Source organism: Mirounga angustirostris, unplaced genomic scaffold, assembly GCF_029215605.1.
Source record: "Mirounga angustirostris isolate CCGP_5_RB_7025 unplaced genomic scaffold, mMirAng1.0.hap1 SCAF_4, whole genome shotgun sequence".
Classification (NCBI taxonomy): domain Eukaryota; kingdom Metazoa; phylum Chordata; class Mammalia; order Carnivora; family Phocidae; genus Mirounga; species Mirounga angustirostris.
Window position 1 is genome coordinate 166,665,321 of NW_026991712.1, and position 14,940 is coordinate 166,680,260.

General features: G+C 40.0%; 1 protein-coding gene across 2 annotated transcripts in view; it reads right to left on the reverse strand.

The window, feature by feature from the left end:
- Positions 1–14,940, reverse strand: part of ZCCHC17 (zinc finger CCHC-type containing 17) — a 64,091-nt gene that overhangs the window by 29,165 nt on the left and 19,986 nt on the right. The window contains exon 3 of one of the 2 annotated variants that reach the window (XM_045898237.2): positions 11,874–11,931. The exons of the other annotated variant lie outside the window; for it this stretch is intronic. Coding sequence (XP_045754193.1) covers positions 11,874–11,931 — 58 coding nt within the window. The remainder of the gene's footprint in view (positions 1–11,873; positions 11,932–14,940) is intronic. 2 annotated transcript variants of the gene reach the window in all.

Genomic DNA, 14,940 nt, shown 5'->3' on the forward strand with positions numbered 1-14,940 from the left:
TTATGATAGATGTTAAGTGAAAAAAGAAAATCTAAACAAGGTGCCATTTTTAATTTATTAACAACATGTTTAGAAAATAATATGCATGGGTGAGAGCATAGTAAAATAAATATTACTAAGGCTAGTATAAAATTTTAGAAATCAGGGCACCTGGGTGGCTCAGTTGGTTAAGCGACTGCCTTCGGCTCAGGTCATGATCCTGGAGTCCCGGGATCGAGTCCCGCATCGGGCTCCCTGCTCGGCGGGGAGCCTGCTTCTCCCTCTGACCCTCCCCACTCTCATGCTCTCTCTCTCTCATTCTCTCTCTCAAATAAATAAATTTAAAAAAATAAATAAATAAAAAATAAAATAAAATTTTAGAAATCATTTAGCAATCACTAACGAGAGTGGTAAAAATATTTAATAAAATTAATTAAGTTAAATGATAGATTAGTTATTAAATAATTTTTAAAATATTTATAATAGATGTCCTTTTCCTGTCTGTCCAAAGTCCTTTCCTGGGAGAACCACCTTCCCTTTTAATAGATAATTTTGGATTTTTACGAATAAAATTATTAAAGTATTAATCAACATCACCTTCCCTATTTTCTTTCTTTTTTTTTTTTTTAAAGATTTATTTATTTATTTATTTGACAGAGAGAGAGAGAGAGAGCAGGAACACAAGCAGGGAAAGTGGGAGAGGGAGAAGCAGGCTTCCCGCCCAGCAGGGAGCCCGATGCAGGGCTTGATCCCAGGACCCCTGGGATTATGACCTGAGCAGAAGGCAGACGCTTAACGACTGAGCCACCCAGGTGCCCCACCTTCCCTACTTTCTAAAATAAATCTGGTCCATGTGATTTGGTTGAAGCTGACATAACCCCCAACTGTTGGCACATGACACATGCTTAATCAATCAAGATACTTCACCCCATTGGGTGATTAGCTAAATCAATTCATCTTTTTCAAGATATTTGTCAGGATAATAAACTACAAAAACTTACCAATGCCCATCTTTACCACCAGGTGGCAAGAGTTGGCCAGAGGTAAGACACAAAGCCCTGAGGGTACTGTAATCTGAGCACCTGATATAGCCCTGGGGAAGCTAGATTTTCCTGCACCCCACAGTGAGAATAGCCAAAACATTTCTCAATTGTGTTTCTGTCCCCTTCAATGTATTTTGAAGACAGAAAAAATTAGAAACAAACTAAGGGCACCTGGGTGGCTCACTCCGTTATGCATCTGCCTTCAGCTCAGGTCATGATCTCAGGGTCCTGGGACTGAACCCCAAGTTGGGCTCCCTGCTCAGCGGGGAGTCTGCTTCTCCCTCTGCCGCCCGCCGCCCCACCCACTCACCCCACTCGTGCTCTCTCTTGCCCGCTCTCTCAAATAAATAAAATCTTCTAAAGAATTTTTTAAAAAACGATGCTCAAAAGATTATATAAGAATATGTCCATAATTCATTCTTTAGTAAATATTTGACTGCCTACTCTGTGTCAAGCACTGAAGACAACCAGCATTTTCTCATGTAAATAACAAAAGTACAACAGAAAATTATATGCGGTATCCCTCTCCCTCTGCCCCTCCCCCCCCACATTCTCTCTCTCTCTCTCCCCCTCTCTCTCTCAATAAAATCTTTAAAAGGGGGGTTGTGCCTGGGTGGCTCAGTTGGTTGAGTGTCTGCCTTCCACTCAGGTCATGATCCCAGGGTCTTGGGACTGAGCCCTGTGTCATCCTCCCTGCTCAGCGGGGAGTCTGCTTCTCCCTCTCCCCCTCTCCCCCCACCCTCATGTTCTGTCTCTCTAATAAATAAAATCTTTACCAAAAAATTGTATACAGTATGATTACAAATGCTTAAAAAAGGCTTTAGGGGAGGTGGGTGGGGGTTGAGGTAACTGAGTGACAGGCATTAAGGAGGGCACTTGATGTGAAGAGCACTGGGTGTTATATGCAACAGATGAATTACTGAACTCTACATCTGAAACTAATGATGTACTGTATGTTGGCTAAATGAATTTAAATTTTAAAAAAAGACTTTAAAAATCAGAAAGAATGATCCAAAATGCTGTAACAATGGTTATCCTAGGGTACAGGATTACACGTTAATTTTTCTATTTTCAAGTGTTTCAATAATAGAGAAAATTATCTCTATTCTGGGGAAAATAAATACAACATACAATTATTTTGAATGAACATAAACCAGGAATGTAAACTAGAGAAAAATGATTAAGTCAAAGAGTTACATCTAAAATACCTGCCCTCCCTTAAATTGCGTGGGGGAATGATGAGCCTGTATTCTCTCTCTCAAGCTCGCTCTCACATGCGTGCATCCACAAGGACTTCGGCACAGCAGGCACGTATCTGTGATGAGAAGTATCTGCCCTCTGCTTGGAGCTCCTGTTGGAAATCACTGCTTGCTCTGACCAGGGTCACTGGGGCTCACATACCTACTGCAGCTCATTCTGGAGGTTGACAGCCTATCTCTATGAATAACTCTGGGGCTTCCAAAATGTGTTATATACATCATAAAACCTGTGTTTTTAATCTTAGACCACATCACGTAATCTCCAAATTGGATAAAACCTGCGAAGCTGTGGGCAACCCCCCCGCCCCCAGGATGGTGTAACGGGCAGAGCAGCCTAAAAGTCTGAAGAGGAAATTCAGATGCCCTAAAGGAAAGGGAAACCTTGCACTTTGGCATTTTTTGGCTGCAACTGTCCTCTCATTCAAACTTCTTTCCTCTATTGCTAATGAAAGTTATGAAGGAAATTAACGTTGAATCTAATAATACTTGAATTTCTTTTCTATCCTGAAACAAAAGGTCTGTACCACAAACAAGGAAATAATGGCATTAACCATTTGTCCTCCCACCTGATCTCAAAGTAGGATATTCTTTGGTCTGGGATATTCATTCCTGGTTCAATATGGCATTATTAGTAGTGAAAAACTGGAACTTTTAAATGATCATGTGGTACAACTGATGATAGACTAATGTTTAAATGTTTACAAAAGTATGTGAAAAGATGGAGAAATGTTTAAGGCTCATTAAGTGTAAAAAGCTATAAAATACATATATACAGAGTATAAACTTAAACTCAACGTTAAGTTTTATGTACATGTGACTTATAAAAAATATACCAAAATGTTGATAGTACCTATCTGTGTGGTAGTAGTATCATATAATTCCTTTGGAATCTTTCCCCTTATTTTTCTATAATATGCATGCAATATTTTTAATCATAAAAGTATCTTAAAAGCGAAATAGAAAATGATATGTACACTACAACTGAGCTAAAACTATGTCTCATATAGAACAGACCAAAAGAGAATATAAAAATAGTTATGCCAGGGTGCAAGATTTTTATAGTTGAGACATTAATGGCTTATTACCAAAAGACCTTAGCTTACAGGGTGAATTAAATAAGGGAAATGGTCTAGCCCTCAGCCTTGAAGGCAAATGTCAGGTGGGCAGTTGGATATTTAAGTCCATAGCTCAGAGGAGGCATATGAACTGAAGATACAAATATATGTAGGAATCTGCAAATGTAAACTTACATACTAAAATACATTAACCAGGGGCACCTGGGTGGCTCAGTCGGTCAGGCATCTGCCTTCAGCTCAGGTCATGATCCCAGGGTCCTGGGATTGAGCCTGCGTGGGGCTCCCTGCTCAGTGGGGAGTCTGCTTCTCCCTCTACCTCTACCCTTCCCCCTTCCATTTGTGCTCTCACATGCATACGCACTCTCTCTCAAATAAATAAAATCTTTTAAAATAAATAAAATATATTGATCTGATGGTCAATATAGTAATTGGTACAGGGACAGACACAATTCACCAATTTATTAATTTACGACAGAGGATATACTTTTTTTTTTAAAGATTTATTTATTTCTTTGTGAGAGAGAGAGAGAGTGCACGCACACACACAAGAAGAGGGAGTGGCAGGCAGAGGGAGAAGCAGGCTCCTTGCCGAGCAAGGAGCATGATGTGGGAATCAATCCCAGAACCCTGGGATCATGATGTGAGCCAAAGGCAGACGCTTAACCAACTGAGCCACCCAGGCGTCCCAAGGATACTTTTTAAAATTCCCAGTCCTTGCCTAATAGACTACTCACTGTTCCCTACTCACCGTTTTTAGGTATCAAATACCTAAAAAATTGGATAAGTGATCAGAAATTGCTTCAACACAGAATCAGAACAAAATGGAGACACATGATTTAAGATAGGTTTCCAGTCCACAGGTTTAATGGACTATCACTTCCTCATAAAAGAATCCATCTCTCTCTAGTTCCTAGCATCAGATTCATTTCTGCTCTCAATAAAGGCAAGACAAACACTGCCAACTTCAGATTCTCAGGCTTTCTTTTACTATGTTCCAGCCTGACAACCCACCCTGTTCACATAATCTCCCCCTAGATAGAATGATACAGTCAATTAGATTTCAGTCTCCTAAATTATAATTTCATTCCAATCCCTTTCCTCTGGAATCACACCCAGATTAGCTTGTTACCGTCTCAAGAGTGCTCTCATCTCTTTAGTCACAGAGTTACAGGCGATTACCTGGTATATTTCTATCTATGGCTAATCCCATACTCTGTTTGGGGGATTCATCACCAGTTGCATTCTCGGACAGTCTATATTCTTGGAAGGCATTTCACTGCTACCCACATAAACCACCCACAGTTGGATTAAGTGGATAAGGTAGAGGGCACCAAATAACACATTTGAGGCCCCCTCACTCTGTGCTGGATACCTCACTAAATACAGTACATCCACCCATTCATTTAATTTTTATATCAACCCTGTGATGTAGGTTCACATGAGGAAATACAGTAGATGATAAATACATTGTGCAAGATCACAAAGCTAATAAAGAACTGCAATTCAAATATGAGTCTGTAGCGTCTTCTACAACATACTGATATTTCTCCAATTTTTATTATTGATCTGTGTTATCTTTTCAATTAAAAAAAAAAAGAAAGGGGCGCCTGGGTGGCTCAGTCATTAAGCATCTGCCTTAGGCTCAGGTCATGGTCCCAGGGTCCTGGGATCAAGCCCCGCATCGGGCTCCCTGCTCCGCGGGAAGCCTGCTTCTCCCTCTCCCACTCCCCCTGCTTGTGTTCCCTCACTCGCTGTGTCTCTATCAAATAAATAAAATCTTTAAAAAAAAATTAAAAAAAGAAAAAAAAGAAAGATGGTCTCATCTACAAGTAGTAGAAACACATCTAATTCTGTCCAGCATATGCTCCAAAATGAACAGAAATAATGAAAATGCTTTGCTTGTCTGTCTACATGGAAGGGAGCTCTTCAGAGCAGTTTGTGCCTGGATTTCTGACATGAAGCCATAAATGACCAGAGGGCATATCAAGTCCATCATCATGTTCAGTAAACCTAACAGGACACTTAAATGGACTGAATCCCATCCAAGGGTCTGCTAGTAAAAGAAGAAAAGAAATTGTGACAACCTAGAAAGAGCTAGCATCTCAATCACCATATATAAAACACAAACAAACAGAGGTAGCCTATTATTGTTCCCTTAAAAATACTCTCCCAAATGTACTGTTCAACCTTAATTTCTTTTACAACTCCCACTGACCATAAAGAGGTGAAAATTATAAACCATTAGAGGACAGCTACAGCCCAAAAATGTCAAAATAAAAGGTCCCCTTTATCTTTGGGGGATCTGAATTCCCTTTCTAGAATTTTCAAATAAGTTATCACCAATCAATGGTGTATGACAATAATCTAAATCCACAAATTAAAGTGCTTTCACACCCTTTATCTTGTTGGGATTATAGATTCATTCAAAAGTTACTAAATATCCACAATATTATAGGCAAAAATGGATTCAAGGAGAAGTAAGACATGATCCTGCCAATCAAGAATCTCGAAAATATGCACATCATTCTTATTTCACAGATAAGGAAACTAAGGCTCAAGTCTTACTCAAAGACTCAAAGCAACAAAGTCAAAAGCCAATAAATGGCAGAGCTGGGACTAGAATTTATTCATTTAATAAAATGTACTTAACACCCACTATTCCTCAGGTACTGTTCTAGGCCCCAACATTTCACAGCTCAGTGGATAACTACAACTTCACTTATATTATTACACCACATTGTAATTTGTTCATATCTCTAGACTATGAACAATCTGAGAGCAGCAGGGACTGTTTTCTTATCTCTCTGTTCCCACCTAACATAGTGACCAGATAATAAAATCCAATAATTATTTGCTAAACTGAATACACTGCTAAAAACATTTGAGCTTCAGGGTGCCTGGGTGGCTCAGTCAGTTAAGTGTCTGACTGTTGATCTCAGCTCAGGGCTTGATATCAGGGTCATGAGTTCAAGCCCTTGTGTTGGGCTCCACGAAGTAAAATTATTTGTGCTTCTACCATAAGCAAGACATTTTAAAAGTATAACATTGAACAATCTCTGATCCCAAAATTTCATGTGCTGGTGGGGCAGAGGATAGTGGAGCAAAAAAAAAAGAACTTCCTAAAAAAACTGCATTGACACTATGACAGTCACTAGCCATGTTGCTGTTTTAAGTTTAAATTTATATTAAAATAAACAAAGTTAGAAGTCAGTGGCTACATTATTGGACAGCAAAGATGTGCTATAATGCAAAAATATATTTGGTCTTTGTCCCTGGTTCCTAGACACCCTGCACAGAACTCCTATAACTCTTCGCATCTCTCCAGTGATAGGAGAGTCTTTTGTTATTCATAAGCCCCTTCTGATCACATCAGAGTTTGTGCTAATGAGGTGACTTAGCATAGGGCTCCTAGAGGTCTCTGGATGGGCCAAGTCTCCAGAAGATCAAATGATGAGAGGGTTGGAACTTTCAGCCTCACTGGTCTCCAGGAAAGAGGGGGAGGGGCTAGAGAGTAAGCTCTATAAAAACTCTTGAACGGTGAGATTCAAACAGCTTCCAGGTTAGTAAACACATCAGCTTGTTGGGAGGGTGGTATGCCAGAGAAGACATGTAAGCTCGGAGTACACCCCCCATCCATACCTTGCCATTCTAGCAAATTATGAAACTTGAGGAGGGGGTTGTGGGAACCCTTGCTTCGTAGCCCACCAGTCAGAAGTCCAGGTGGCTCAGGACTTATGACTGGCATCTGAAGTAGGGGAAGTCTTGTGAGTCTGAGCCCCTCTAACCTGTGGGATCTGACACCTGCTCCAGGTAGATAGTGTCAGAAGTGAATTAAGACGCCTCCTGTTGGAAGCTGGAGAATGGTTAGTGTCAGAAAACACACTGGAACAGATACAGAACATTTTCCTCATCACACAGAGTTTTATTAGGCACCACTATGAGATGGGGGAAATCTAGTTTAGATCTGAACACTAGGAAGGGGTCTTCAACTAAGTAGTGGTAAAAATTCTGAAAATAGGAGGCTGAGAAAAACAACTCAAGAGTCTCCCTTCCCGAATCAAAATGTTAAAGTCTGGAGAGCAGAATTATTTTATAGCTCAGTCCTTTTGGCATGGGACTTAATGATCTTCCCCCTTCGAGAGCAGAGAAGCTAAAATACAACTGTTCGAGTTATGCAGTAAACCCACAGAAAAGACCGGGAATAGGGAGTTCCCACCTAATTACTTGGCTTCCTGAGCTCTCCCTCTGAGGCTTGTCTCGCCAGCTGTCAGACTAACAGATCACATGTAAGCAGGAAGCCATAATCAGAGGCATCCCCTGACAGGGCATGGACACGAATGAGTTGGAAGACTGACTGCTGAGAGGTGGCAGGCCTTTCATCTCCACACAGTCCCCAAAGTGCCACATAAATGCTCAGGTAAGGATGGGACTTTCAAGTACTGGGAGCGATGGCAAGTACACCATGAAAATCTGTCTTCAGACCAAAAGAGGTGCTTGCCTATAGGGACCGGGATGAGTTCCCTCACATTAAATCCTAGACAACATAAAATGAGAAACTTTATAACAGATTGCTGACTGCTAGCTTGGCAACTACTGGTGAGCCCTTTCTAATTCCAAGATGCAATTTGTGGCACAGCAGTCTCCAAGGCTAGAAGCATGGCTTTATTATCCAAAGATCAGCTGTTGGATTTATTTTTAAAGAAAAATTTTGTTTTAAAAAACTGCACAAAGAAAAAGTCCCTATTCCATGTCCATGTCTCCCATAGCAAACTGAACCCTCCAGGGGTGACCCCTGTTAACAGTTTGTTGAGTAAGCTTCTAGGCTTTCTTCTAAACATATGCAATAATTCAAAAAACTACATAGGCTAATGTACACATGCTTTAAAATGTAGGTAGGGATGGGATGCCTGGGTGGCTCAGTGGGTTAAGCATCTGCCTTCAGCTCAGGTCATGATCCCAGGGTCCGGGGATCAAGTCCTGCATTGGGCTCCTTGCTCGGCAAGGAGCCTGCTTCTCTCCCTGCCTCCTCTCCCCCTACTTGTGCTCTCTCTCTGATAAATAAATAAATAAATAAATAAATAAATAAATAAATAAATAAATAAATAAATAAAATCTTAAAAAAAATCTTTTTAAATGTAGGCAGGTAGGGTCATGCTCTTCAAACTCTGCTGCAACATGCTTTTTCATGTTACCTTGGACATCTTTCCATTTCAGTAAATTGGGACGTACCCATTTCATCAATTCTAAGAGGCACTTTCCTGCCCTCACTTTACCATCTCTGAAATAAGAATGCTTCCTAGAACCAGTGCTATCTTACAAAGGCTTTCATCAGTGTGGGGGTAGTTGTATTAAAACTTTTCACAGATCCTTTCTGGTGAAACGAAGAAGGCACCAGCATCAAAGTATCATGCTTCTTATCATCTGCATAGTCCACTGCACAAATGTACATAATTTATCTAAGTCTATGCTACAAACTAAATCCACTAAAGGACTGCTGGATTAAAGGGGAAGCACATTAAAAATGTGAATAGGCATTGCCAAAATCTATAACAATTTATACTCTCAACAGTAAGTAAAACTATTATTGGAAATACCCATTTCCAAAATTGGTCATTAATAGCAATTTTTTAAGTTTTTATTTAAATTCCAGTTAGTTAACATACAGGGTAACAGCAATGTCTTTAATATTTGTTAATATCAAAAATCTTATGAGTGTTTTAAATCACTTTTAAAAACTATTTTGAGATAATTTTAGATTCACATGTAGTCACAAGAAATATGCAGAGAAAACCTGGGTACCCTTTACCTAGTTTCTTAACTGTAATAGTAAGTATAGCATTTCTGGTGTTCTCTGAGTTATTCTAGCAAAATTATCGAAACTGGGGTCGGGGATGGTGTGGGAACACTGAAATGTGTAGCCAAGTCTGCCAGAAGTGTGGATAACCTGGGGACTCGATGCTTGTACCTGGCGTCTGAAGTGAGGGCAGTCTTGTGGAACACAGCCCTGAAGTCTGCGGAGTTGGGTGCTACCTCGGCAGTTAGTGTCAGAACTGAACTGAACTGTAGGATATCCAGCTGGTGTCAAGAATCAGAGAATTGGAGAGCTGGTTAATTGCATGCCACATTCTGCAATGGCAATAAACAACTGCCGTACTGACACATGCCACAGCATGGAAGATCCTAGAAAACATGCTGAGTGAAAGAAGCCGGTCACAAAAGACCCCATGTTGTATGATTCCACTTAATAAGAAATGTCCAGAGAAGGCAAACAAATAAAGACAGAAGGTAGACTAGTGGCTGCCTAAGACTCGGGCAGGCAGGATGGTAATTTGGAGTGACTGCTAATAGGTACAAAGTTTCTCTTTGGGGGTGATGAAAATGTTCTCACATTAGATTGTAGTGATGGCTGCAAAACTGTGAATATAAAAAAAAAACACAACCAAAAACACTGAATTGTACATTTGGGTGAAATGCACTGTATAAGAATTACTTCTCAATAAAACTGCCAAAAAGAAAAGGATGTTACACAAAAGGAATTATAAGATATGCAACCCTGGGGCACCTGGGTGGCTCAGTTGTTAAGCGTCTGCCTTCGGCTCAGGTCACAATCCCAGGGTCCTGGGATCAAGCCCCACGTCGGGCTCCCTGCTTCACGGGAAACCTGCTTCTCCCTCCCCCACTCCCCTGCTTGTGTTCCCTCTCTTGCTGTGTCTCTCTCTGTCAAAAAATAAAGTCTTGGGGCACCTGGGTGGCTCAGTCGGTTAAGCGGCTGCCTTTGGCTCAGGTCATGATCCCAGGGTCCTGGGATCGAGCCCCGCATAGGGCTCCCTGCTCAGCCGGGAGCCTGCTTCTCCCTCTTCCTCTGCCTCTCCCCCTGCTTGTGAACGCTCTCTCTCTTTCTCTGTCAAATAAATAAATAAAATCTTTAAAAAATAAAATAAAATAAAATCTTAAAAAAAAAAGATATGCAACCTTTTGGGATTACCTTTTTCACTCAACATAATTCTCTGGAGATTGAGCCAGATTTTTTTTTTAAAGATTTTATTTATTTGACAGAGAGAGACACAGTGAGAGAGGGAACACAAGCAGGGGGAGTGGGAAAGGGAGAAGCAGGCTGCCCACTGAGCAGGGAGCCCAATGCGGGGCCCGATCTCAGGACCCTGGGATCATGACCTGAGCCGAAGGCAGACACTCAACAACTGAGCCATCCAGGTGCCCAAGATTGAGCCAGATTGTTGCGTACATCCATACTTCATTCTCATTCTTCTTTACTGCCAAGTAGTATTCATTGCACAGATGTGCCACAATTTAAGGTAGTTCTTTTTTTTTTTTTTAAGATTTATTTATTTGGGAGAGTGAGAGAGAGAGCTCACACAAAGGGGGAGGGGCAGAGGGAGCGAGAGAGAATCCCAAGCAGGCTCCACCCTGAGCACGGAGCTGGACACAGGGTTCAATTCCACAATCCTGAGATCATGACCCAAGCCAAAACTAAGAGTCAGCTGCCTAACCAACTGAGCCACCCAGGCACCCCTTAAGTTAGTTTTAAATCAATCTGGAGAATGAGCATCTTTTAAGACGTTTATCGATCAACTGCTATTCTTTCTCCTATGAATTCTTTCCATATTCTTGGCCCCTTTTCCTACATTCCCTTTTTTTATTAGTCTTTTATCATGTGTCCTACAAATTCTTTTTCACAACTTAACTTTGCTTATGATTTTTGAAATAAATTTGTTTACTTTTATGAAGTCAAATATCATTCTATGTTTTTTCTAATAATATCCTTGTAATTAAATTTTTTACACTAAAATCTTCGATAATTCCTTAATTTATTATAGCACGAGGAATTAGCAAGTTGAGTTTTTGGATCTACTAGCACTGTGATATGGTAAAAAACTCACTGGGCTAGGAATTAGGAGGCTCAGGTTCTAGACCTAGCTGTGCCATTACCTAGCTAAATCACTCTGAGCAGGCCACCAGTCTGTAGAACTTGTCTTTTCTATGTAAGACAATTATTTTAAGAAACAAATAAGATTATAGATATTAAGGCAATTCTCAAGAAATGTCCAACAAATGCCTATAATTTTAAAAAGAAAAATTAAAGCATAATATATATAATATATTTGTATTGGTTACAACACTATTCCCATTCCATGTGCCGTATACTAGAAAATTCACAACATCAGCCTCAGAGAGGAAATAGCTTGCCCTATCCCAAATCCTAAGACCAAAGAGGTCAAGTGTCTTGCCTAGGGTCACAGGTGAAATTTAGACAAGAGCTGGTTCCAGAAGTGAACCTAAATAGCTACACCCAGCCCACCCCCCAACTCAGAGAGCATCATTCTTCTGAGTTAAGACCTACAACAACATGGACTGTCATCATTTATCTATATTCCTATCTCTACACTAAAGACAAAAACAAAACTACTGTTTGAAAAAGAGAGTCTATAATCAGGATGTGGTGGGGTGACAGAAAACAGTAGAACAGAAGGGCTGAATTTCAAGTGACAGGTTACCACCTTGCTTCCGACAGCCTGGGATTTTGATGAAGGCTCCATAGTCTGTCACCATAGCCACCTATAAAGACCGAAAAAAAAAAAAGAAAGAAAAAAATCAATGTCACACAAATGAGAATCTCTCTTCCATAGCATTTAACCTAGTCTCCCTGAATTTCTACTTGGCACTGACTGCTGCAAAGCTCCCTAAAAATTATGTTCTGTCAAATATTCTTTCTGTTCTTTTTGAAATTTAGACTGGCAGGTATGTGAACACATTAAAAACACTGGTGAGGCTGGAGTGTTGTCAGATGGTATGACAGAATCTAGGGATGTCCAAATCTCACACCTACTGAAATCCCCAAAAGAGATATTTGAAGAAATGGAACACACAGCAGAAAATCTGGTAATAAAGTTACACTTCTTATTAGCTGGGACTGAGGCCCCCAATACCAAAACAGAGAACTTTAATATTTTGGGATGGATTATACAGGACATTCGTTTTCCCTAAACTTCAAGTCAAAACAGATGATATGGCCTGCTCTATTTAACTCCAAACCAGTCTTAGGTTTTATAAGACAACTACAGAAAAAAACAATACACAGAAAACTGACAGAACCTAAAAAGCTGTAATCAGAGAGAAAAAGAGTTGTCCCCGAGTCTTTTGTGGAGGTGACCAAAGACGGAGAAGTTACAGGCTTGATGGGTCTATGTAATAGGTAATAGTAATGAAAGGCCCAGAACCCCTGCCAGAAAAACATTATCCCAGGAACTGGAGCAAGATGGCGGAGGAGTAGGAGACCTAAATTTCGTCTGGTCCCAGGAATTCATCTAGACAGTTATCAAATCATTCAGAACACCTACAAACTCAACAGGAGATCAAAGAAAAGAATAGCAGCAATTCTATGAACAGAAAAGCGACCACTTTCTGAAAGTATATATTTTTCTGGGGTCGTTGTTACCCTTTTAGCATTTTGTTCTCTCATTCATCTATTCTCCTCTGGACAAAATGATAAGATGGAAAAACTCACCTCAAATAAAAGAACAAGAGGCAGGCAGTACCGACTGCCAAGGACCTAATCAATACAGACATCGGAACTAGAGTTCAGAATGACGATTATAAAGATACTAGCTGGGCTTGAAAAAAGCATAGAAGATACTAGAGAATCCCCTTCTGGAGGAATAAAAGAACTAAAATCTAACCAAGTCGAAATCAAAAAGGCTATTAATGAGGTGCAATCAAAAACAGAGGCTCTAACTGCTAGGATAAATTAGGTAGAAGAGAGAATTAGTGATATAAAAGACCCAATGATGGAGAATAAAGAAGCTGAAAAAATGAGAGATTAAACAACTACTGGATCACAAAGGGAGAATTTGAGACATAAGTGATACCATAAAGCAAAACAGAATAATTGTGATCCCAGAAGAAGAGAGAGAGGGGGGCAGAAGGTATACAGGAGCAAATTATAGCAGAGAATTTCCCTAATTTGGGAAAGGAAACAAGCATCAAAATCCAGGAGGCACAGAGAACCGCCTCAAAATCAATAAAAACAGGTCAACACCCTGACATCTAATAGTAAAAGTTACGAGTCTCAGAGACAAAGAGAAAGTCCTAAAAAGCAGCTCGGGACAAGAGGTCTGTAACCTACAACAGTGGAAACATTAGATTGGCAGCAGACATATCCACAGAGACCTGGCAAGCCAGAAAGGACTGGCATGATGTATTCAGAGCACTAAACGAGAAAAACATGCAGCCAAGAATACTATATCCAGCTAGGCTGTCATTGAAAACAGAAGGAGAGATAAAAAGCTTCCAGGACAAACAAAAACTAAGAGTTTGCAAACATCAAACCAGCCCTACAAGAAACACTGAAAAGGGTCCTCCAAGCAAAGAAAGAGCCTAAAAGTAACACTGACAAGAAAGGAACAGAGACAATATACAGTAACAGTCACCTTACAGGCAATACAATGGCACTAAATTCATATCTTTCAATAGTTACCCTGAATGTAAATGGGCTAAATGCCCCAATCAAAAGACACAGGGTATCAGATTGGATAAAAAAACAAGACCGATCGATATGCTGTCTGCAAGAGACTCATTTTAGACCTAAAAACACCTCCAGATTTAAAGTAAGAGGTGGAAAATCATTTACCATGCTAATGGACATCAAAAGAAGGCTGGGTGGCAATCCTTACATCAGACAAATTAGATTTTAAACCAAAGACTATAATAAGAGATAAGGAAGAACACTACATCATACTTAAAGGGTCTATCCAACAAGAAGATCTAACAATTTTAAATATCTATGCCCCTAACATGAGAGCAGCCAATTATATAAGCCAATTAATAACAAAATCAAAGAAACACATCGACCATAATACAATAATAGTAGGGGACTTTTAACACCCCCCCCTCACTGAAATGGACAGATCATCTAAGCAAAAGATCAACAAGGAAATAAAGGCTTTAAATGACACAATGGACCAGATGGACTTCACAGATATATTCAGAACATTCCATCCCAAAGCAACAGAATATACATTCTTCTCTAGTGCACATGGAACATTCTCCAGAATAGATCACATCCTGGGTCACAAAATCAGGTCTCAACCAGTACCAAAAGACTGGGATTATTCCCTGCATATTTTAGGACCACAGTGCTTTGAAACTAGAACTCAATCACAAGAGGAAAGTTGGAAAGACCTCAAATACATGGAGGCTAAAGAGCATCCTACTAAAGAATGAATGGCTCAACCAGAACATTAAAAAGAATTAAAAAAAATTCATGGAAACAAATGAAAAGGGAAACACAATTATTCAAAATCTTTGGGATGCAGCAAAGGCGGTCCTAAGAGGAAAGTATATAGCAATACAAGCTTTTCTCAAGAAACAAGAAAGGTCTCACATACACAACCTAACACTACACCTAAAGGAGCTGGAGAAAGAACAGGAAATAAAGCCTAAACCCAGCAGGAGAAGAGAAATAATAAAGATCAGAGCAGAAATCAATGAAATACAAACCAAAAGAACAGTAGAACAGATCAACGAAACTAGGAGCTGGTTCTTTGAAAGAATTAATAAGATTGATAA